This window comes from Psammomys obesus, unplaced genomic scaffold (genome assembly GCF_907164565.1).
Source record: "Psammomys obesus unplaced genomic scaffold, mPsaObe1.curated_primary_1811, whole genome shotgun sequence".
NCBI classification, from domain to species: domain Eukaryota; kingdom Metazoa; phylum Chordata; class Mammalia; order Rodentia; family Muridae; genus Psammomys; species Psammomys obesus.
The window spans coordinates 2880031-2900908 of NW_026596091.1; the positions used below are offsets into that span (position 1 = coordinate 2880031).

Consider the following 20878-nt stretch of genomic DNA (forward strand, 5'->3'; position numbering starts at 1 on the left):
TGTGTGTGTGTGTGTGTGTGTGTGTGTGTGTGTGTGCAGGTACCCACAGAGTCTAGAAGAAGGCACCAGATGCCCTGAAGCTGAAGTTACAGGCAGTCATGAACTGCCCAAATGGGTGTTGGGAACCAAATTCAGGTCCTCAGCCAGAGTGGTATGTGTTCTTAACCACCAAGCCACTCTCCATGCTGGGACACTGGTTCTTATACCTCACCTGCCCATGTCCCAGGATTTCCCACCCTCTCATTGCCCTAACACCTCCCTTTTATTCATGAGGTAATCAAAAATATTAACTTCAAGAACACATGACATCATCAAAGTCAAGAGGTGTAGGCCTCTAAACTGCAGTTTCTTAGCAGTAACTCACGAGTTCCTAGATAAGTCTAGCTAGCTCACTAAGGATTTCAATACTGTATTGTTGTTATTGTTATTTGTTGCTGACAAGATACCTATAGGAATCATGTATTCCCTGTCAGAGTGAGTTACATCAATCATTTGTTAATTAAAAAAAAACAAAACACATGCATTTATTTCTGTGGGGTGTGTCTGGGCAAGCACATGCCACAACACACGTGTGGAAGCCGGAGAAAAATTGTGGGAGTCTATTTGTGCCTTCTACAATACTCTCAGGTTTGTGGCAAGTGTCTTTATCCTCTGAGCCATCTGGCCAGCCCTGCTGTTATCATCTTAGTCATCTACCAAGTACATCAGCTTCTTACCATAAGTGGTGGGCTTTCCATACCAGACCTGGTACACCTTTGCCAACAAGCTCAGCTGATAGCTGAGAAATTGAAGGACTAGAAAGGACTTGGGATATTGACCTTCTATGCATGCTACCGATAATTACTTAAATATGTAATACAAACAAACAGTCGTCTTTCTCTCGTAGAGAGACTACAGAAAGTATTGTTACGTTCTCATAATCTTTCCAGTCAGGAGGCTGTTTGTTTGTTTGTTTGTTTTCTCCTCTCACTTTCTGAGATCATTTGAAAGGTACAAACTTTCATGTGCCCATAACTTTGTGCTGTAGTTAAAACATCTTTCCCTTAATTTATCTTATTTATAGTTCCGGCTAAATTAAAAAACAACAAAACTGTCTGCAGGATAGGTTTTTAATTTTCTCATGCCAAGTTGTATTTTACAGTTATTTTATGTCTTTGTGTGTGTGCCTGCTCCTCTTGCATGCATCACATGCGTGCAGCTCCATAGAGGCCAGAAGAGGGTGTCAGGTCACCCTGGAACTGGAGGTACAGGCAGCTGAGAGCTGAACCCAGGTCCTGTGTGAGTGGAAAGTGCTGTCCCTCAAGTCTCTGCCCCAAATCTTAACATCTTCTGTAGTTGCCACCAAAGACAATCTTGTACGATGCAAACAGGAAGCGCTCCAAAGCCTCTTGACTGAGTGAACAGTGAACAGGCCACAAAGCTCTTTAGAATGGACGTAATGTAAGCTGGTTCTCACCTTAAGGCTGGTGGAGGAGGTCAGGCTGCACTGTGGAGGGCTCCAGCTGCAGAATGAAGATGTCTACATGGCCACCAAGTTTGCAGATTTCATCCAAAAGGTTGTGCGGAAACTGAGAGGAGAGGAGCAAGAGGCGGAGCTGGTGGTGGATTATGTAAGTGCCTCATGGACGTTTAACTTCAGACTCTTACAGTCCACTGCCACAGAGAGCATCTGTGGCCTTTAAGACTAGCCTTATTGCTGGGCAGTGGTGGCGCTTGCCCTTAAATCCCAGCACCAGGGGGGCAGAGGCAGGCAGATCTGTGTGAGTTCGAGGCCAGTGTGATCTACACAGTAAGTTCCAGGACAGCTGTGGATACACAGTGCAACCCTGTCGGGGCGGGGGGGGGGGGTTATTGGGATAAATTCAGGTGCCATAAGATTCACCTTAATTAAATTTGCTATTCAGTGATTTTTAGAACATTCACAAATTGCACAATCATTATCACTACTATCTAATTGTAGAATATTTTTATCACCCCAAAAGGACAGACTGCATCCAGTGGCAATTACACCATTCTTTTCTTCTTGCCAGCTCCGTACCCAGGCCCTCAAAAACTTGTCTCTTTTCTGTGTCTATGGATTTACCATGATGTCAATATTTCATATAAATTGAACTGTGCAACAGGTGGCCTTTTGTGTTTGTTCTATCTCTTGACATAATGTGTTCAGTGTTCGCCCTTACAGCACCTTCCACCAATCTTTCTGGCCAACTAATATTCTGTATCTGTAATTAATATCTGTAAAAGTGTACAGATATACTTCCTCTTTTTAACCCACTTATTAGATGAGGCATGCTTTGGATCATTTCTCTTCAGAAATTCAGACATGTTTGTTTTGTTTTTTCACTTTCTTGGTAACATCCTTTGACATGTAACAGATATTTTTCCTCCTGAGACAAGGCCCCACTATGTAGCCTTGGCTGTCCTCAAACTCTAGTAGACCAGGCTGTCCTCAAACTCACAGAGATCCGCCTGCCTCTGCTTCCCTAGTGCTAGGAATAAAGGTGTGTGCCACTAAGCCCAGCTGAGATTTTTATTTTTAGTGAATCTTTGTCACTGTGCTGTCACTTTCTCTGTATCTTGTCTGCAGCCTCTGCTTCTCCTCTGCTGTCTTCTGTGATGGAAGGATGGCCTGGGATGCCTTTCTCAGCCTGCATTTTGTTCCTTTCACTACACCTTTACTTATATTCTTAATAAGTGTCTTTGTTTAAAGCAATCTCATTCAGATACCAACTTAACACCACATGTACAGGAAAACCCCACTGCCACACAGCTGTGTTATATACCCCTAAATTTGGGCTATAGATTTTCATATTAATTTCATCTGGATTTTCTATAAAACCCACCACAAGTTTTAAATTATTGCTTTATTCAACTGTCTTTTTTTCTTGTTTTGATTTTTATTTGTAAATTATGTGTATGCATGTGTGTCTCTGAGATTTTTGTGACCATGAATTCAGGTGCCCATGGAGGCCACAAGAGGGTGTCAAGTCCCCCTGGAGCTGGAGTTACAAGTAGCTGTGAGCTACCTCACGTAGGTTCTGGGAACTGAACCCCAGTCCTCTGCAAAAGTAGCAAGGACTCTCAACTACTGCACTGTCTCCTCCACAGGCAGATAGCAACTGTCTTTTAAAATCAGATACAGAGAAAGCTAAAACCAACAAGAGCTGTTTTTATACAGATTTCTCTCTTTACCTATGTAGTCACTTAAGAAATCTATCATCTACTATTGTACTTTGAGGCGGGGTCTCTCCCTGAACCGGGAAGCCACAAACCATCACCTCCCTGTCTCCACACCCCTCAGAGCTGGGTGACAGGTGTGTATGGCTTTTCCGGCCTGTTCCATAGTTGCCAGGATCTGAACTCTGGCCCTGCACAGAAAGTGCTCTTGGCCACCGAGCCATCTCTCCGGCCTTCTTTATATGGCTTCATGTTGCTGTTTGATGTCCTTTCATTCCAGTCCAAAGGTTCACCAGGATATCATTGAACTCTGTCTGACCATTTGGGAATGCTTTCATTTCTCCTTCCTTGTGGAAGAATGTGTTTTCAGTAGGAGGCAGATACTGGTCTCTCCATTTTATTGATGGAAACCCTTGAGCTTGATGGAAACGAGTAAAGTAGTGACAGTCTCGGCTTGTTATCCAGTAGTGGAGAGAACAAAAAGGTAGCTCATGTGTAACTGAGGAAAGAAATCTTGAGATGGCCTGGAATAAAAGGAAAAAGAATTTCAAAGGATCACAGTGGCACAACAGTGGTGCTGTTGAATCTGCCACTAGATGGCGCTGTCTACAGGCGTTTGCGGCACGATTCTTATCTGAGACAGACCTCAGCGGGCACCTGAGCATCGTGAGTCCATCTGTCCTGTGATAGCAGATGTTCTTAGAATCCCACCGAGCTAGCCTCTCTTTCCACATTAGAATATGTTTCTTTAAAAAAATATATATATATATATATATATATATATATTTATTTATTTATTTATTTATTTATTTATTTATTTATTTATTTATTTATTTTAGGGTTTTAAATTTTCTTCTTAAATTTGTTGGAGTGCGTGTGTGTATGAGTGTTTTGCCTTGCCATGTATGGCTGTGCACCCATGTGTACTTGGCTCCTCAGCTCAGTAGAGAGCTTCAGATGCCCTGGAACTTGAGTTACAGAAAATTTGTGAGCTGTTCTGTGGATCCTCCATAAGAACAAGTGCCATCTGTGCAGCCGTGTGAATGTTTATCGCCATCTGCTCTCAAGTGGATAAGCCCAGAAATACACTGACTTTATTCTCAGGTCTCGAAGGAGGTCAACGAAATGACGGTGAGAATGCCCTATCAGTGTTTCATAAACGGACAGTTTGTGGATGCCGAGGATGGAGAGACATACGCCACCGTCAACCCCACAGACGGATCTGTGAGTAATGGCAGCCGCAGCCACCAGCCGCCACCAGCCACCACCAGCTTTTGGCTTATAGAGCTGTGACCAGGCAGATGGAGGTTACTGGACTCTTAACTCTTTGCCCCCAACCTCCTCATTCAAATGCATTTCATAAATTTTTCTTACCCATTCAGGTCTGACACTAGCTAATATGAACTATAGTGGCCTTTTCTTAGTGGACTGTTTATGGCGAATTTACACTGCAGTGTCCATATACCGCAGAAGATTTCTCTGTACAGAGCTGCGGGGGTGGGGGTACTCCAGACTCTGAGAACTTATGGCAAGCAAGTCCGCTTCCCTGAAGAGGAACTGTACAGTTGTCCTGAGTGTGTTCCGGGTAAGAGGAGGCATAAATGGACCCTGATCAGGTTCTGTTGCCACAGTCCAACTACATCTGTCTGTCTGTGTTGCCCCATATGGATTGGTTTCTGAAGATCTTTTCTCAGTTGATAAGTCATGCTCTGCTTTTACTACTAATAGAGTGTTAATTCCGGGAGCCACGCTAACAGACCCCTCAGGTGGCCTGATTTGCTTGCCTTGAAACAGACACTATGCAGAGTATCCTACGCTTCGTTAGTGGATGTTGACAAAGCAGTAGCTGCGGCCAAGGACGCCTTTGAAAATGGAGAATGGGGAAGGATGAATGCCAGAGAAAGAGGAAGACTGATGTATAGGTGTGTTTTCTGTGAGAACAACTGTGTTATCTTTGGGTATTGTTTGACACTGGCACTGTCAAGACTTTAAAATTCCCACAAAACATTCTACCTTGAATGCCTCAGTGGAAGACATGATCTATCTTTCATCATCCGAGTCGTATAAAATCCCACACAAGCTCCTGATATTTGGATTACTGCTTGTATCAGTCAGAGGTCATCAAGGCTTATGTAAGGGCTGGTGGCAGAGGAAGTGGGGACTTCTCCTAGATCTTAAGGGATACAGGAAGAAGTGACTATGACATATGGCTGCGGGAGAACACTGTACAGTGGTCTGGGATGGGGAGCAACCACAAATGAGTGTTTAACCCCCTGACCATGCCCTTCACCTACTACAATAATCTCAGTCACCAGGTAACAGGCTATAAAGGTCATCCTCCAAGGTCATGGACCAGAGTAGAGAATGGACAAGCTGCATGTGGGCGACATCCTACACCTAGTTTTCAAAGACAAAGCAGGAAGGAGGGGGAAATGCTAAGGTTCTGAAGGAATGTTACAAATGGGTAATTAGTTTCAATGATTCCTCCTGGTTTCTGCTTACCTGTAGCTAAACATTTGACCTGAATTGAAAGATCTTTTAGAGTGAGATCTTCGAGAAGCCTGCGGGGGAGGAGGTATCATTTACAGTCCAACTCTTGAATGTCCCAAAAGAACCATTCCAGGGAGGGAAGGAGGGAAGGGAGAAGGAACGAGGGAGGGGAGGAAGAGAAAGGGAGGGGGAGAGAAAAAGGGGGGGAGGACGAGAGAGGGAAGGGAGGAGGAAGAGAAGGAAACACTGACACATTCTCACTATTTCACACAATCCCACAGACCCATTCACCTTCCTCAGGATGGAAACATTTCTGTAGAGTCAGAAAGCATCCACGGTCCTCAGGCGGCGTGGCTCTCTTGCTGACAGCTCCCTGGCATTAATGAACTACTCCATTGCTGCTGGTTCCTCTGACCCACACTCCTGCCTGTGACCACTGGGGACCACATAAGAGGCAAAGGGCACACGCTGGGGACATGGCTGGCTTCTCTCTGTAACTCAGAAGGCTGGGTTATAGCTCATGATAAAACATCTACCATGTGTGAGGCCTAGGTCAGTCCGCAGCCCCACAGGAACTGTAATGATAACCTCCTGACACAAACTATTTATACGATTACTTATTTAATGTCTACCTTCCAGGTCCATGCTCTCCGTAGGGGTAGGTGTGCTGCCCCCTCTGGACTGTCTCTGGAACCTCGGTCCGGCGGGGTTGGTGTCCTGAGCAGGGCTGGCATATATGGCTGGTCGGGGCTCCATCACTGTGTGCTGAGTGGATTTCTTTTGCTGATCACGCAGACTTGCCGACCTACTGGAAGAAAACCAAGAGGAGCTGGCAACCATAGAAGCACTGGATTCCGGGGCTGTCTACACGCTGGCGCTGAAGACTCACATCGGAATGTCTGTGCAGACGTTCCGATATTTCGCAGGCTGGTGTGACAAAATTCATGTAAGCACAGGTGCTCCTCATTCCTAGAGGAGAGCGGCCACAAGCTTGAGAGTTTGAGGCAGGTTTGGCCTCCAGTTCCCTGACAGAATTAGTCCCCTGGCCTCTGGAGAGGCACAATGCCAGATCCCCCACATCGCAGAAAGGCAGGCCTGCCTGCTCTGAGCCTCCTTCAAATGCTTTTCTTTCCTGTTATTGTGTGCATGTGTATGCATGTGCAAATGTGCGTCTGTGAATGTGTGTGTGCTACCACGTCTGTGGAGGTAAGAGCAACTCTGGAGAGTTGGAATTGATTTTCCACCTTATTTTGAGGCAGGGTCTCTCTTGTTTTCTTGCCACTGTGTATACCAGGCTAGCTGTCCCAGAAGCTTCCCAGGGACTCTTTATCTCTGCATCCACGACTCATCAGAGTGCTGGGACTACAGATGGGATTTCCAGGGGTCAAATTCAGGTTGCCAGTCAGGCTTGTACAGTACATGCCTTTACCCACTGAGCCCTTTCCTTGGGCCCCAGGAGCCTTTTTGTAGCAGTATGAGCCCGTTCTGAAGGGTGGGGCCTTGCATCTCACATATTTTTCATTAGGCCCTGCCTCCACAGTGGGGGTTAAGTTGCTAGTGCATGAATTACAGGGGTACTTTAAAACTGTGATCATAGAGCAACCATGGAGAGCAAACAGACACCTATTACTCCTTCCAGTACAGACACAAGCATGAGGAGAGAGCCGTCTCCTGCGTTGCAGCAAGAGAGCCAGGCCAGAACTTAAGTGTTCTGACTCTAAGGTCTAGTGATGGTCTCTGCACCTTATGCTGTCTTCTGAGAATATCCAACATGTGGGGCTGGGATGATTTCTTCGAGGTCAAAGTACTTCTGAAAAAAAAAAAAAAACAAAAACAAAACAAAACAAAAACCCTCTTCATTCTGGTGTCTGCCCTAGATACAGTGGAGAATGGTGATTTCGTTCTAAGGCCTACCCTAGCTACAGTGACTCTACTAGACCCCACAACAAACCTTTCTCTCCTTTAGGGCTCTACAATTCCAATCAATCAGGCCCGGCCAAACCACAACCTGACCTTCACCAAGAAGGAGCCACTTGGGTAAGACTGAGAGGGAGCCCCTGAGTCACTTGGCTGTTGTGCTGCTGTGAGGGAGCTAAGGCCATGGCCCTCTCTCCACAGCCCCTGCGCCATCATCATCCCCTGGAACTACCCCCTGATGATGCTGGCCTGGAAGAGCGCAGCGTGCCTGGCAGCCGGCAACACCCTGGTACTCAAGCCTGCGCAGGTGAGCCTGTCCAGCGAGCAGAGCCGAGGGTCCCCTTGCCTGCAAACGTAAAGCACACATAGATCTGTAAACAGCACACCTCCAAGCTTGCCACGGTTCACGGGCAACTCTTCAGGGATCGTTGGTAGATTCTTATTTTTAACAGTTGTGTGCTGGGGAGAAGCCTATGTGTGCACATAGAGGTCAGAGGGCTGCTCCCAGGAGTTGGTTCTCTCCTCTCACTTGGTGGGATCTGGGAACCAAACTCAGGTCGCTAGGGTTGGTGCCAACAGCCTTAAAGATTGATCCGTCTTGCTGGCCCCATTCACATTACAGCACCAAAAAATCTTGCAACTACAGAATATGAAAGAAAAGCACGTGAAACAACTTAGCAATTATGGCAACTGTGTGAGGTCCAGCAGCGTACAACCTTTGACGCCGTGACTGTAACACTGTCATCCTCAAATGTGCTGGGCCACCTGCGCAGACACCCTGGCAGGCAGCGGCTGAAGAGCCACGGGCTATACACGCCTGGAAGCATGTGTACATGTGGTAACATACATCCACAGTGCTCGGTTGGTGTTAAGACGGTGTCTCCTGCGGCCTAGGCCGAGCTTTGTTGTGCCACGCAGCTGACCGTCCATGCACCGATGACAGCCACATCCTGCTGCAGGAGTGGGTTCAAGTCTTTGTCTATCTACGGTGGCTCCGTGCCAGGGCATAATAACAGTCTGTGGCACAGTCCCCTCTTTAATTACAGCACCGTAATGGACTGAAAACTCTGCTACCATAGCAGACTGGTTTTCCAGTGTCTGGGGCCAGCTTCTCACCCAGTCTCTCCACACTGCCCCTGTCTCAGCCTCACTGTCCAAGCTCGAGCATCTGTCACCTTAGGAGGAGCTATCGCTCTTTCCCTGGGTGCTGCGGTGTTTGATGTGTGGTTCTAGGCCAGGTCCCTTAGCCACTCGTCCATTTTAAGAAGGCCCCTTAAGTTAAAATGGTGATACAGTCTGTGATTCCTCATAGCCAGGCTGCCAACAGCACACAGGGCAACCTCCAGGGCTGATGAGCAGCAGAGGGGACCATGAACAGACACACACAGCCGGTGAGGGAACCCCGCAAATACACACTGACACAGGGAGCTCCCGTTGGCCCGGAGAGGGCCTGCTCAGCCACAGGCCACTCCTGATGCCCTTTGTGATCTTCATGCAGACTGAACATTCCTGTCCAGACCTAAATGTGAGTCACGGCTGGTTTACTGTGTCTCTGTCGGTGGAAACAGACTTCATTTCCATTCTTTGCTGGGTCTCCCCGCATATGACACTGTTACAGATCAAACAGCACTCTTTTAGATAATCCACGTTAGTGTGGGGAAAGACTGACAGAGAGAGGGCTAAAGAAATGCAATAACGACAGTATTTGAGTGATCAGGGTGAACTATGTACAAGAAATTTTTTAAAAATTATTTTAGTAACTATTTTGCCATGAGTCTGAAGTTATCTTAGAATTAAAAAAATAACAATAAATGTTTAAAAAAATAAAAAAATAACAATAAAGCAATGTAAAACACAAACAAGATGGGCTCTCAGGGCCTGAGGAAAATGGCTCATTAGGTAAGAGCACATGGTTTGCATTCATGAGCACCCGAGTTCAAATTCTCAGAACCAGTGTAAGGACTGGGCACAGATGCCCACTCTGCGGTAGGGGTGGGGTGGATGTGGGCAGTACATGCTAAGAGCTTACTGGTCAACCAGCATAGCTGAAGCAGCAAGCTTCTGATTCAGGTAGAGACCTTGTCTCAAGGCCGCTGACAGCAACAGTGTCCTGCTCTGGCTTCCACATATGAGCACTCACAAATGAGCGCTCTTTTAGTCACGAAGGGAAGCAGGGCCCTGGAAAGGCCAGGACACGCTCTTTCGGAAGGTAATTACTGTCTTCACTTTCAGGTCACACCTTTGACGGCTCTGAAGTTTGCAGAGCTGACGGTGAAGGCGGGCTTTCCCAAGGGGGTGATCAACATCATACCGGGCTCAGGTAGGTAAGCCTGCAGGGGACAGGCTCCGTTCTGACTGCTGAGCGGCACAAGGAGCTAGGTGCTGTTTCCCACTGCAGTCTCAGCCTGCATTAAAACTAAATACATTTCACCAAGCACAAACACACTTACCATGTAATAAATATATTAAGAGAGGGAATCTAGTGTGCAGGGAGGTGTAAGGAACGTTGGCTAGCATTGTAAACTGCCCTAAGGCAGGCCATTTTGATTTCCAGTAAGGCCTGGAAAATAACAACCAATGATTATCGTAAGGGGAGGATATTGCACAGAGGATATTGTTTTAATCTGTTTGTAATTAATGCAGAAAATGTAAACTGCAGGTTCAAATGCAAGTCTAGCAACCTACTTCAGCAAATGCAAACCCGCACTCTCCCTGTAATATCTGAGTTGTGTTTTGTCCCCTAATTAATTCTACAGGGGGTGTCGCAGGACAGCGGCTTTCTCAGCACCCCGACATCCGCAAGCTTGGTTTCACAGGCTCCACCTCCGTGGGCAAACAGATCATGAAAAGGTAGGGAACCCATTCAGCCAGGCGGCTACCTGGGTTTCAACAGAGCATTTCCAAGCAAGGAAAGCCAAGGTTGGGGATATGGCTCAGTCAGTAGAGTGCTTGAACAGCATGCACAAAGCCCTGGGTTTGAGTCCTAAAGTTGCATAAAGCAGATGAGGTGGTCCACCCTGTAATCTCAGCACTCTGGAGGGGGAGGCAGGAGGATCAGAAGCTAAAGTTTGTTCCTGGCTATGAAACAAGTTGGAAGGCTACCTGGGCTCCCCAAGATCTTGTCTCAACAAACAAACAAACAAACAAACAGCAACAATAAAACGAGGGAAAACTACATCAAATGGATAAACTGACTCTCTATCACTGATAAGTAGTGAGATACACAAATGTAAGTTTTCTAATGCCCACTGTGAAATCAGAGCCATGGGCTGCAGACAGAGCTCTCTGTGGTCACATGCTTCCGTGGCAAATACAAACAAACACAACCAACATGAAGGTAAAATATGGTAGGTTACAGACCCAGAACAATCCATTCAAAATGACAAAAACAATGACTACTGAGACATGGGGGAAATTTGTGGGCTATTTTTCCTTCTTCCTACAATTCTATCCACTCTAAGGAAGAGTGCTTATGAGTGCTGGGACGAGCCTTCTCATGGTTTATCACTATCACAACTCTGCAAATAAACAAAAAACAACAGTAACAAAAGCAGTAAATAATCAGAGCTGGTCTAACATTTGGTTCCCACCCACAGGTCTAGCAGGCTGGCTTTTGCTTTGCAGACCTAAATATAACTGAATTCTTTTTGTTTGTGTGTGTTCTCTGTTTTAAAATTTTATTTATGTTTTTTTTTTTTTTTTCCTGAATGAGTGTTCTGCATGCATATACACCTGCATGACAGAAGAGGGCATTAAACCCTTTTATAGATGGTCAGGAGCCACCTTGTGGTTGCTGGGAATTGAACCCTGGCCCTCTGGAAGAGCAGACAGTGCTCTTAACCGCTGAGCCATCTCTACAGCCCTGACATGGCTGAATTCTTAAAGAATTTCTCTAAGAGAATCTTCACCCTTCGACTATAGGTTTTCAAACGTTACGGAAATCCTTTAAAATAAACAAAAGGACCAAAAAAGGACATTACTATCACACACTTCCTGCCCACCACAGCAGTGAACGGCCACCCTTTCGTGTTTCTTTCCTCTTCCCTTCCCCTGTCCTCCTTGAGACACAGTTTCTCTGTGTGGCCGGACTGGACTTGTCCTCCACACTCTCCATCCTCCTGCCACTACCCTCTGAATGCTGGAATTACATGCATTACCACCTCCTCATAAATGAGGCTCCTAACATTTCTGAGGCTCCTTTCTGTCTTGCATGTAGTTGTAACTTATGATTAAAGAAGGGAGGGAGGAGGAAGGAAGAGGGGAGAGAGGGAACCGCCTGCCTGCTCTTTCCTATCTGTTTTCTTCTAGCTGTGCTGTGAGCAACCTGAAGAAAGTTTCCCTTGAACTTGGTGGCAAATCCCCACTTATAATATTCAGTGACTGTGAACTTGACAAGGCAGTGCGGATGGTAAGTGGGGCAAAGCCAAGCAAGAGGTGCCTATTTCTAAAAAAAACTTCATACAGTGGAGGTCTTAGATGGGATCAACTTTAGCTAGATAAGGAAATGCCATCCTTTTGTTTATCCTAAGAATGCTTAATTTTTTAAAATGGCATGTTATAATACCTCCTGCCTATCTGCTAGCATCTTGCCTGCTTCTTCCTTCTTACCTGTTCTAGAAGCTGGGCTCTGCTTAGACTGCCTAAACAAACCCAGCTGAGGGTTTGCCTCCATGCCTGACAGCCTGAGTCCCATTCACCGCCACACATGATGGAAGGAAAAAAACACATCCTGCAAGTTGTCCTCTGACTTACACACACACACACACACACACACAGCATTCATGCACCTGCCTCCAAAAACTAACATAAAAGATTTTAAAAATAAGAATCAAAAGCAGTTAGCAGGGCTTACCTCTGCATTCATGAACTCAGGGCTTGATTCCCAGAACTGCATGACCTAGGCAGGTGGAGGCAGGAGGCTCAAGTTCAATGTCATCCTGTGCTACATACTGAAGTCAAGACTGCCCTGAGCCAGACTCTCAAAGGAAGCAGTCAATCAACCAACCAATCAACAAGGAATAGTTGGCAGCTGAGCTTAGTGAGCCTGGAAGCTCAGAACCAGAATAAACATCACAAGGCTCTATCTCTTTAAAACCACAGTCCTTGGCAGCAATCACTTTCCTGGTTTCAGCTTAATACATCATCATAAATGAAGCTAGCGAGGGGGCACAGGATCTCCTACTAATTCTGTGCCCTAAGGGATTAAAATCATTTCAAAGTTTGGAACCATATTTTGTATAACACAAGAGGCTCAACTGTGTTTTGTGCACCAGATAAACTGGGTGAATCTTCCCTTCACTGCTGAAACAGAGGAGGGTCAGCATGAGGGGTCAGAGCCTTCTAGTGACTGACTCCAGTGGCATGTGTGGCTTTCTAGTTCTGTGCTGAGCAGTCTCTGCCCATCAGCCCCTCACTGGAATCAGAATGAGCATTCTCAACCAAACCCCACAGGGCAGGGACCCTCCAGAGCATGGAGGTCTGCAGTGACAGATAACAACAGGGGTAACACGGAGTGACACAAGGCCAAGCCACCCCTGGGTGTGTTCACTCCTGAGGACTTTTCCAGAACATTCCAAAGAAAAGACAAAGGGAAGAAGAGTGGAAGGGGGTGGTTCCATCAGCTTACTGTCATATGGTGTTTTAGGTTTATTTTCATTATTTCATGTGTATGAGTGTGTTCTCTGCATGCACATCTGTGCACCGAGTTTGTGTGTGTCTGGTGCCTGAGGAGGTGGTAAGCTGCCTCCATGCGGGTGCTAGGAGTCCAACCTGGGTCCTTTGCATCAAGGAGAGCTCTCAATTTAAAATCTGGAGAGCAACTGAGGAAAACTCCTGTGCTGATGTCTTGTTTCCACATGCACGCACACTTGAACACGCACTCACATGAAGAGAAGTGCCACTTTCTGTCTAACTGGCACTCACTGAGCGACATTAACATGGCTTTCTCTTCTGCCCCTGCAGGGCATGGGTGCGGTGTTTTTCAACAAAGGGGAGAACTGCATCGCAGCTGGGCGGCTGTTCGTGGAGGAGGCTATTCACGATGAGTTTGTCACCAGAGTGGTAAGCGTCGGCAGGCTTGCCACACGTGACAGGACCAGCTCTTTCCTGAAAAGCACTTCCGAGGTTACTGCTGACTTTTTAGATGCAAGCCAGCAATTGAGCTGGCCGGGGGTTAAGTGGCTCAGTGACAGAATGAGTACACACGGTGCGTGCCTGCACACACACACACACACACACACACACACACACACACACACACAGTGTGCTGGCACATACTTGTAATCCCAGCTCACAGTATAGATGTATATATAGAGGTTTGCAGGATCTGACCAGAAGTTTCAAGCACTTGTATTGGTCCAGCACAAGCATGTTTAGCACACAGGCCCCTTTTGTATTCATTTATTGTGTCTCCTTTTTTAAAGACTTTTATTTCATAAGTAGGATCTTGCTATGCAGCCTTGGGTAGCCTAAAGCTTACTATTTAAAGCAGCTGGACTTAAACTCAGAGATCCACCTGCTCTTCCTTTAATGTTATTGTTAACTTTAAAGACAGGTACCACCACATCCAAGAGTCTGTGTGTGTGTGTGTGTGTACACGTCCTGAAGGTCAGAGGCTGTTGCTAGCACCTGGTGTGGGTGCTAGGAACCAAACTCTGGTCCTCTGTAAGAGTAGTATGCATTCTTACCTTCTGCTCCATCTCACTAGCCGCTCAACAGCTATTTGTTGAGCATCTAGCATTATCAAACACTGCTCAGTGTTGGCGATACAAGAACAGGCAAGCAGGCATGGCCCTCTCTCACAGAGCGTCTCTCTAGCACAGGGCTCCATGTAAGACACAAGAGATTATTAGTAAGGAACTATATTTGAATTTATAGGGTCATGTTGGCTCCCATTCCTTCTTCTCAGAGTCAGAAGGCGCAGTTACAGTCAGAAAATGATGACAAGCAAGTGCAGATGTGCCAGTGAGGAAGTGTGATGGGTTCTCGTCATACCATTGCAACCTACAGGTGCAGGCCAGCCAGCCCTGGTTACAGTGACTTCTCAGCCAGCGGGGCTACATAAAACATTCCAGCAGTTCTCCTGGCATGGCTGTCCCTTGAGAATCAAAGTACTACATGTTTGAAAGGGAAAAACACTAGAAAGTATTGTGCCATCAAGAGTCTAAGGTGCTGTGTTTACGAAAACTCTAGCTGCCAGCTTGCTCCTACTGGGTTAACATTCAGGATTTTGTGGTTCGTATTGTTCGAAAATAGCACTTAAGAACTTAGCCTTTAAAGCTGCAGTGTAGAGTGACAATGTGTGACCAGGAAGGCCACTTAACCCCTTCCAGACCTCAGTTTCTCTTTCTATAACATGGAAATACCAAGGACCCACTTCCAGTGCAGCTGGAACAAGCCAATAACCAGACATCTGTCAACTGCTCTCAACAACATACATGCAGCAACTCTTCGGGAGGGATCCTCTGCCGTGACTAACAGCGACTGTTTTTTGTGGGCTGCGTACCGTACAGGTGGAAGAGATCAAAAAGATGAGGATCGGGGACCCACTGGACAGATCCACAGACCATGGGCCCCAAAACCACAAAGCCCATCTGGAGAAGCTGCTGCAGTACTGTGATGCCGGGGTGAAGGAGGGGGCCACGCTGGTGTGCGGAGGAAGACAGGTGCAGAGGCCGGGTGAGAGCACCTCTGGGGCCAGGCCTGCTGACGCTTGTGCCCCACCCCGAAGCCAGATGGGTAGCTTCCTGTTTCACAGCCATCCTTGCAGAGGAGTGGGTGTGCACGTAAGAATTCAGACGCCCAGAGTCCAGATCTACCCAATCCCCGGGAGCCGCAGGTGGAGGTGCTGTGAGCCTCCAGCACTCGCACCCTCTGCTAGAGCAGTGCACACTCTTACCTCTAAGCCACCTCCCCAGAGCAAGCTGTAGTTATAATAGGACCAAACCCCTTATCCTCATCTCCTCCTTGGCCATTTTTAAGCCGGGGCACAGTGGCTCGCACTGTTTCTCTGTCCCCTGTGTGGAGTGCGGTGAAATGTGCACAAAGTGCTTTAGGGGGCAAGGGGCGTGACATTTGATGAGCCCCGCCCTTGGCTGTCCAGGGAACAGGTTGATGGTGCACCAAGGCGCCTGGCGGTCGGTCGTCTGGAATCTCCCTCTGACATTTAAACCTCAGCCAGCAGAGCTGAGGGAGTCGTGCTGTCAAGGCAGGCCTGACGCCACGACTTCCAAAGGCAGAGACAACTACTGTTTTGACCTTTTCTGTGCACTGGCTCTTAATTTTAAATATTGGTAGTTGCAAGGAAAATAGAAGTATTTGTCCTGCGTTTTCAGGATAAACTGAATCTCTAGAAGATTGAGTAGTAATACAGGGGACATTTTCACAGAAGAATCCTTGGGAGGAAAAAAAAAAAAGTAAAAAAAAATCAGCATTTTGTACTTTTCTAACATATGAAATTATAGATTCAGAAAAAAAATGGTGGTCTCTGGAGGTTGGTGTTAGGTCAAGGTATTGGAAGCTGAAAGGAAGAACTGGGGATTTCAAGCACTTCCTGCAGAAGACCTGGTTTGGCTCCCAGCACCCACGTGGTGGCTTACAACTGTAACTCCAGTGCCAGGACTTCCGATCTCCATGGTGTTCATACACACATGCAGGAAAACTCTTAAAGTATTGTCTTTTAAAGGATTTATCTTTTTTATATGTGTATGGGTGTTTCACCTACATGTATGTCTATGCGCCACATGCATGCCTGGTGCCCGTGGTGGTCGGAAGAGGGTCTGGGTCATCTGGAACTGAGGTTACAGGTGGTTCTAAGTCACTGTGAGAGGCTGGAAATCCTCCAGAAGATTCCTGAAAACCTGGGTCTTCTCGCAGAAGAGCACATGCTCTTAACCACTGATCCGTCTCTCCAGACCCCAAGTACTACCACTTCTTCTTCTCCTCCTCCTCCCTCCTTCCCCTTTGTCATCTTCTTCTTACACTCTATAGAGAAAAAAAAAGTTGCCTCAACAAAGCAACGGCAAATTAAAAATGCTATGGTATAGCCAGGCAGGGTGGCATACACCTTTCACTCCCACATTTGAGAAACTGAGGCAGGAAAGAGGTTCAGGACCAGCCTGGGCTATATAGCAAGTTCCAGGTAACCTTGGGAAATAGTGACACATTTTCTCAACCACACAAAACAGAAAGGGTAGAGCAGCAGGAGGAAACGTTAAAGTAAAGGTGTGAGGGACGAGACAGTAAGTGCAGCTGTAGACTTGTTTCAGCCTTAGGGGAGTCAAGAAGGGAAGCCAAAAAGTGAAAGGAAGTAAAAACAAAGCACAGGGAAGGAACATGTCAGCTTCCGGAGAGGTAATCTCCATTGTGGTTATGGTTTTTTAAATGTCTTTTCTTTTGCCTGACTTACTAAAATGCTTGGAAGTGAAAACTGGAGTCTGGGTCTTGCTTTAAGACATGTCAGGGGAAATATAAAATCAACATGGTAAAATAGGAGTATTTACTTCATTAAGTACATTCTCTATCTCATTTAACATGTTTGAAGTTTTCATAGTAAAGCCATTAAAAAAAAAAAAAAAAAAAGAAGCCAGGAAGGCCAATGCCAAAAAGAAACACCAACCTGTTCTTGTTTTGCTAGCCCTGGAGATGGGGCTGGAACTTCTTAAGAGAACTGAGGATGAAAATAATCTCACCTATGACTGATGCTTTTTTCTCTCCCCCCCCCCCACAGGCTTTTTCATGGAACCCACTGTGTTCACAAGCGTGGAAGACCACATGTACCTTGCCAAGGAGGAATCCTTCGGGCCTATTATGGTCATTTCTAAATTCCAGAATGGGTGTGTTCCTTAGCCATACTGTGTACCTTAGGTTTCAACTAGATAATTTCCCTGCCTCTGCCTTGTGCTGTACATAAAGCATGTGCTCAACAATCATGCCTTACCCTAAGAATATGTCAACTAACACTTAGAAGCATCTAAGGGCCAGAGAGATGGCTCTCTGGGTAAAGTGCTCGCTGTGCAAACATGAAGTCCTGAGTTCTGATCCCCAACACCCACCCAAAAGGTAGGAGTGTAAACTCACAGCTGGGGAGGCACAGACACCAGGATCCTGTGGCTCGCTGGCTTGCCAATCCAGCCTATCAGCGAGCTTCAGGTTCAGTGTCTCAGAGACCAAGGTGACAGAATGGTGGAATCTGGAAAGGGTTTGGCCAAGACACTGGAGAGCTTTGAACCTGCCCAGATCTGAAAAAAAGGGTTGTATACAAAAGACGCACTGGGGCTGGAGAGATGGCTCAGCCGTTAAAGGCGGGGCTCACAAGCAAAAGACATGCTGTGAAAACCAGGGAGAGGAAACTCACAATCCTCCAAGACTAAAAAGGTCAAACGCAAAGAGGCACTACACAGCATGTGTGAAGAGTGAGGTATTTGAGCTTAGAGTATTTCTTGCAGCTTTCAGAGTAGACCTGGAGTCTTTCATTTATTAAAAGAAAAAATAAATCTAAGCAGGTGCCAGAGATTTCTTGCTTTAACATGGGGAAAAAAAAAAACCTTCATGCAAAATTTTGTTTTACTGTACTTTGAATGAGTGTTTTCTTCTTCTGGAAACATCTTACAGGGACATTGATGGAGTGCTGCAGCGAGCCAATAACACAGAGTATGGTTTGGCCTCTGGGGTTTTCACAAGAGACATTAGCAAAGCCATCTACGTGAGTGACAAGCTAGAGGCAGGTACTGTTTTCATCAACACCTATAACAAGACAGACGTGGCAGCCCCGTTCGGTGGGGTGAAGCAGTCTGGCTTTGGAAAAGACTTAGGTACGTGAGGCCCATTTTGTTTCTGTGCACCCAGGTTATGTCAGGCAAAGACACAGTTCCACACACCACTCCCTTACTGTTTTAGAGGGAGTCTCCCACACAGCAGCTTACAAAGGACACAGAAAAAAATTTAAAAAGCACTGAATCCATCTTAAGACTTCACATATCTGTGTGGACATGTAAGTGCATGTGGCATTCTTGTAGCGCTCAGGGAACAATTGTCATAGTTGGTTCTTTCTCATCGCCACATGGGTCCTGGAGATTAAACTCAGGTCACTGGGCCTGAGAAGTGCCTGTACCCACTCAGCCATCTCAAGGGGTGAAATGGTTTGGGTAAAATGTTTGTGTTTTAAAAGTCTGACTTTTAGTATAAAGTTGGTTTAGTTTTGTGTGATTTGGTGAAACTAAGGAGACAGTTTGAGGCTCTAAGTAGCTCCAGGAGTTGGTCCTGTCTCTGAGTTTTGCAGAGTCGCCAAGATGAGCAGGGCCTGTTGGGCCTCTAGGATCAGGTATTTTGATACCAACATGCTTCCTCATCAGCCGTCACCCCAACAAGCCTGAAGCTATGCAGGGCCCTGCACCCCAGGTACCAGACCTGGTGAGCACAAGCGAGTGGACCTAGCAAAGAGGTGTTAGGATCAGGAAAACAGAGCTCACAATGGCCGGGTGAGTGGCCCAGTTTCACGCAGACAGGCACTGGAAGAGAAGTCAAAGGCAGGAGACCAACTGTAGAGCTCACCTCCTACTCTGTGTAGTCCCTCCACCGTGTAAAAATAGTAAGTACAAAAACACACGTACAGTGAGAGAGCATGGTGTTTATGCCTGTAACCTGGAGGCCCAGTTCAAGAGCAAATGTGAAGCTAGCCTGGGCTCTGTGAGTCTCAACAGAATCTGAAAATTTATCTACAGACTTGGCTTATTTGGGGTATTACATTCTCTTCATGTTTTTTGACAGTGTATTCAAATGAACAAAAAGTAGCTTTTCCATCGCTGGGCCTAAAGCCCAGTTGGAGGGTTTCTTAGATAATGCTTATTATAGAAGCAACCATCTCTGCTTGTTCTGACAGTGCAGCTCACAGCCAAAGGACTGATTTACTCTAAGACACTACTATAGTTTACCTCATAGTCCTCCAAATCCCTTTCAGACTTGTTCAGCGTGGTCATAATCGTGGCTACCCCTCAGATAACAATCTATGGGCTTTAAAAACAAAATACAGATATTTGATCCCACTGCCCTGGGGCGGGCTGGGAACAGGAGTTGGACAGCCTTCTGTGTACCACGTTCATTAGTTTCCTTGTGGTGCTCCGCCCTTAGCTTCTATAAGGATAACTTGCCTGGACTCCAAATAGAAACAGGCAAAGCCTAGACGTGGTCTTATGCCTCTAGCCAGCAATGTAAGCTGTACTTCCTCTCTCTCACTGTAAGTTGAAAGTGAATGTCCCAAAGCCCTCCTCCCTGTACTCTGCTTTACTTAATGTAATGGGACAGACACCACCAGTCACAGGATTGGAAAATGGAGAAACAGATGGAACTCTTCAGCAGGGAAACAGGATGAAGGTTAGGGACCAAAGCTTACCTTAGAGGGCCTGGTAGCTACCTAAGCCTTTACTATTCATCATCATGGTCTATGGTCCACACATCCACAGTGTGTGAGAGGTAGAGATGGGAGTGTCAGGGCCTTCCCTGAACTTAACTGAATCCACCTGCAAGCCGGCAAGCCCTCAGATGATCCCGTACCTGAGGAGCACTAGCCCAGGCCAGGAAGCTCATCCGTCTTTGTTCATGCTATTCTTCTCTCCCCCAGGTGAGGAAGCCCTGAATGAATATCTCAAGACCAAAACGGTGACACTTGAGTATTAGAGAAATGCCAGCATCAGGAAACCTTTGACGGAGGGCCCACTTCTCCACTCCTCACACGCAGAAGACCGTTGCAGTGCTGAGGAAGGAGGAACCATGAAACACAAACACGGACCAAGAAGAGGGCCACTTGAGGAAGCATTTACCTGAGGGCCTCAGCAAATTCAAGCATACTTTATCATTAAATGCTTGCCTCTGTTAGGTTTTTAACAGTGTTGGGTACTGTATGTATTTCTGAAGTATCGAAGCTCCCTCTCCCTCCCAGGAAGAATTATTCTCTTCAAGGTCATTCCTCTTGAACACACTGACCTCACTCAAAGGTACATTTAAGATTTCTGGGTCTCAAGCCCCAAGCCGATGCTGGATACTAACAACTATTTCTTTAGCTCTGCTCTCCGAGAACAGTACATAGAACACAGTGGCGGTTCTCCTCCTTTCACATTGGGAGCAGTGTTGGTCTTTGTGCCTTTGGCTATTTTGTAACCCTGTGACAGAAGCGCAGCCCATGCACATTTCTTCCACATGGACCTACTTGGTACAAAGTACTGCTAAGTTCTGAGGACACCAAACTTGCTACGTCATCTTTGGTCCTGCAGTTTAAATTCTAGTAAACAGCTTGTTAGGT

At 46.5% G+C, this 20878-nt stretch overlaps 1 protein-coding gene across 2 annotated transcripts in view; it reads left to right on the plus strand.

The window, feature by feature from the left end:
- Positions 1-20468, plus strand: part of Aldh1l2 (aldehyde dehydrogenase 1 family member L2) — a 38953-nt gene extending 18485 nt beyond the window's left edge. For both annotated transcript variants that reach the window (XM_055627798.1, XM_055627799.1), the window contains 14 exons: positions 1463-1610; positions 4282-4401; positions 4972-5099; positions 6463-6613; positions 7634-7704; positions 7786-7891; positions 9817-9904; positions 10341-10434; positions 11893-11992; positions 13546-13644; positions 15096-15261; positions 17312-17417; positions 18196-18395; positions 20201-20468. In XM_055627798.1, the coding sequence (XP_055483773.1) occupies positions 1463-1610; positions 4282-4401; positions 4972-5099; positions 6463-6613; positions 7634-7704; positions 7786-7891; positions 9817-9904; positions 10341-10434; positions 11893-11992; positions 13546-13644; positions 15096-15261; positions 17312-17417; positions 18196-18395; positions 20201-20256 (1633 nt within the window). In that variant the 3' untranslated portion in view covers positions 20257-20468. The remainder of the gene's footprint in view (positions 1-1462; positions 1611-4281; positions 4402-4971; positions 5100-6462; positions 6614-7633; positions 7705-7785; positions 7892-9816; positions 9905-10340; positions 10435-11892; positions 11993-13545; positions 13645-15095; positions 15262-17311; positions 17418-18195; positions 18396-20200) is intronic.
- The last annotated feature ends 410 nt before the right edge of the window (positions 20469-20878 follow it).